Source organism: Rhagoletis zephyria, unplaced genomic scaffold, assembly GCF_001687245.7.
Source record: "Rhagoletis zephyria isolate East Lansing unplaced genomic scaffold, Rhagoletis_zephyria_1.1 Rzeph_scaffold_08696, whole genome shotgun sequence".
NCBI lineage: Eukaryota > Metazoa > Arthropoda > Insecta > Diptera > Tephritidae > Rhagoletis > Rhagoletis zephyria.
This window is the reverse complement of record NW_016165776.1, coordinates 799-4,303: the sequence shown is the minus strand read 5'-3', so window position 1 is coordinate 4,303 and position 3,505 is coordinate 799. Positions and strand designations below refer to the sequence as shown.

Genomic DNA, 3,505 nt, shown 5'->3' with positions numbered 1-3,505 from the left:
GCTTACTTAGGTTCCACCTTTTTGTTCAGTCGCATATTTTTTCGACAACCTTTTCATGTTTTTTGATGCTTGCTGTTGTTTGTGTGTGTGTGCGTGTTTTTTTTAACAATAAGCCGTTGTTATGCGAGCGTCATCCTGTACAAAAAAAAATTAACTTAGAAAACATTGTGAGGATTAAAAAAAATCAACACGTGGTAACTTGTTTGAGTCACTGTATGCGCGTAAGTGGTTAAAGAAAAGGGGGAAACGTTTAACCTTCCGCAAGCCTGGTGAACAAAATAGCGTCGAGGGTCCGGTGGTATTCAGAAGACCCCAAAGTGGGACGATTCGTTTTATTAAAAATAGATTATTGCTTCTTAATAAATAAGTAAAGCAAATCTATAATCACGCCTGTTATTATAAAAAACATAGGATTTTTTTTCTTCGTAAGCTTTTGATCGATCTTTATGTTGGCGTTGGCCTGCATATGAAACGAACTTCACTACTAACGTTCTTATATCGCTGACACCTTTATTAGAATAGTTGTGATATTTTGAAAATAAGTCGGCCCTTTCAGACTGCACCAGGCACGCGGAAAGTTTAGTAAGCTAGGGGAAACGATGAAGTGATATTTTCGTGATATTTTTCGCGGAATTTGTTTTTATCTGCAATCACTTATGGTATATTTTCAGCTGAAATTCGCAAATTAAGTGCCTAATTAAGAAACGGGGTTTCTCGCAATCAAAATCGTATTATCTTAATCTGAAAACAATTGAATTCAATTGGGCAAATACATATAAATAATTTTTTTTAGTCATAGTACTCTTTCTCTTCTTTTTTTTGATGTGTTTAGCTGAGTATTATATTATAAGTATAGTATATTCAGGCAAATAACGATGTATGTATGAACACACATTGACTTATAACGTCAATATCCCATCCGGAAAAATGGCGGCTTACGGAGAGGAATTTTACAATGAAGCCAGGCCTTTGGTAATTGTATTAAAACTAGTGAACACGCTTGGCGTTAAAACGCCAAAATTGAATTCAACTTTTTAAACAGCTGAAACCCTATTCAAAAATCTCAAAAATGGTCCTAATGATTCATCTAAACCATTTCTGAGTGATGAGAGCTTTCGTATGGCATCGGTTTTCATTTCATCGCATTTCAAATCTACCTATACCGCTAAAAAGCTTCTAACTTCAAAAAATAAAACATCTATGTAGAATCCGAGTTCTTTAATGTTACTTCTCATTTTGTTAATTCGAAATAACGGTGCAGATGTGATGATCTTCAAAAAATAGATGGCAACCCTAACTAAAAATATTATCAGCCTAAAGTTTTCTTAAAACTCTTTCGTTTGACATTAATATTTCGATATTTCATTCGACTTTACAAACAGATGGCAACCCCTTTAAAAGTAATACGACTTTCAAAACAGGCAGCAACCCCTTTAAAAGTTATAAATACTTAAAGTAACTGATGAATTAAGTTGACATTTTTTTTTAATACGTGGCAACCCCGCTAAATATATTTGTGAAATAAATACGGCTAAAAGCCGTTAATATTCCAAAAATGCCTTTGCTTTTACAGGTTAATTTTTTTGGGTGAAAATACAGTTTTTTCCTGGGAATTCACAGTTTTTTTTAAACTAATCTGGCAACATTGCCTAAAGGTAAGGAAGATACTATGACTCTCACTTACTCCGCTCATATTTGCTTGAAAGATAACGCTACCCAATACTGATAAACGATAAGAACACCTGTGGTGTGTTTGAACTTGAACGCTTGAGAGAGGGACGAATAACTGCAATCAAAGCGCTTCACTTTAAAAAAAAACAACTGTAGCAAGAGAGTGGGAAATAATCAGTTATCTTCAACACTTCGCGAAATCTGCAAAGATAAATATAAAAGCTGTGTTATCAAAACACTCAAACGATTGGCATATAAAAAGCCAACATAATGCCGACTAACAGCAACAGTATTAACTAAACAGTTTGTGTTAACACAACTGAGTCCAAAATCGTAATATCGTAAAAATATAGCAAAAATCCAAAACCCAGTTAAACAAAATGAAGCCTATTCTTGTTAGCATACTCTTCCTAATTGTCGCTTTGGCTAGCGTTGCCATTGCTGCCAACAGCTCGTGGGGTACTCGTTATTCGTCGGATGTTTTATTGCTACGTGAGAACGTCGTGCGTACACCGCTTAAGAATGGATACCAAAGTGCTAATGTGGATTTCCCCAAATCGGTGAGTTGGATTGGGAAAGGGATTTTATTAGAGTAAAAAAAAAACAAGTAAGTATTTTCATACAGAATTTTAGAGAATTACTTGCCGATAAAAGTTAGTATTTAGCTCCTACTTAATAATACTCACAACACTTTTTTTCCAGTGTCAAGTCAGCAACCGCACTATTTCAGCCATTTACATTTACGATCGCTTCACAAATAGTTCTGGCGCTTACGCGAGTTTGTGGTCCGGCGGTCCAGGCTATCGTTTTGCCTCCATCAATTTGAAGAGTCAATATAATCGCGGCATTAACTCGACTGTGGAAATTTATGGCAAAAAATAAGTACATACATACTTAAGCTAGCTCTCACGCAAATTTTCAATCGATTGTACAGAGTTGTAACTGGATACTTCAGTTGCAATAAGGCAACCTCACGCGTGCATTTGTAATGTGATTCTTCTAAGTATGTGACAGAGTTTTATAAGAATTTTATTTCGTAATAATAAACAACTTTGAGTAGCGTAAGTTGCAACTGTTTTAACCAAAGCTCTTTTACTTCTTCGCTATCAACGCTAATTGAATAGAATAGCCTTTTAATGAGACTGTTTAATTTATGAATTTATATTGAAGTATGTATGTACATACATGGGGCGTTCCATACCAAACCGGACGGTGTCATGTGTTTGATTTGTTTAAAATTTTTAGGGTTGTTGCATAAACTTAAATTTCAGCTTGATTAATACATTTTCAAAAACTTTACAGCACAAAAACAAAAACAAATCGATTTAATAATTTTCCAAATATCTCGAGAACGGGGCGAGGAAAGAGTTTGAAAAAAAATCACACATACACACTTCAAAATTCTCTATGTAAAGAAATATTTCTAAAATTGTTTCCTTTTTTTTATAAAAAAAATTTGTTTTTGAAAATATGCCTTGACAAAAAAAAAATTTAAATCACAATGGTATGTAGCTCTGAGTATTGCGAGTATAGTATTATGGGGTGCACTCTACAGTAATTTGAGTTATAAATTTTTTTTACACCGCAGTTGAGTAAAATGAGTATATTACAAATTTAAATTTTTTATTTTTAAACTTTGTTTTTAACTTTTTCCAGTATGCAGTTTTATAGCCCATTAAATTTTAGAATAACAAAGTGCAAGTTTGAAACGATTGCAAAACTGGCGTTTTTTTTGTTTGTTGTTTCTTTGAAAACGGTTTTGCGTATTTTCTTCCATAAGGAAAAAGTGCAAAAAGCCGTCGGCATAAAAAATATTAAAAATCAACGCAATTTT

The 3,505-nt window shown here is 33.6% G+C and overlaps 1 protein-coding gene across 1 annotated transcript; it reads left to right on the top strand.

Annotated features, from left to right (window-relative positions):
• The first annotated feature begins 1,831 nt into the window (after positions 1-1,831).
• Positions 1,832-2,705, top strand: LOC108375264 (probable salivary secreted peptide). Its single transcript, XM_017631363.1, has 2 exons — positions 1,832-2,231; positions 2,374-2,705. The coding sequence occupies exons 1-2, from the start codon at positions 2,052-2,054 to the stop codon at positions 2,551-2,553; spliced, it is 360 nt and encodes a 119-aa protein (XP_017486852.1). The 5' UTR covers positions 1,832-2,051; the 3' UTR covers positions 2,554-2,705.
• The last annotated feature ends 800 nt before the right edge of the window (positions 2,706-3,505 follow it).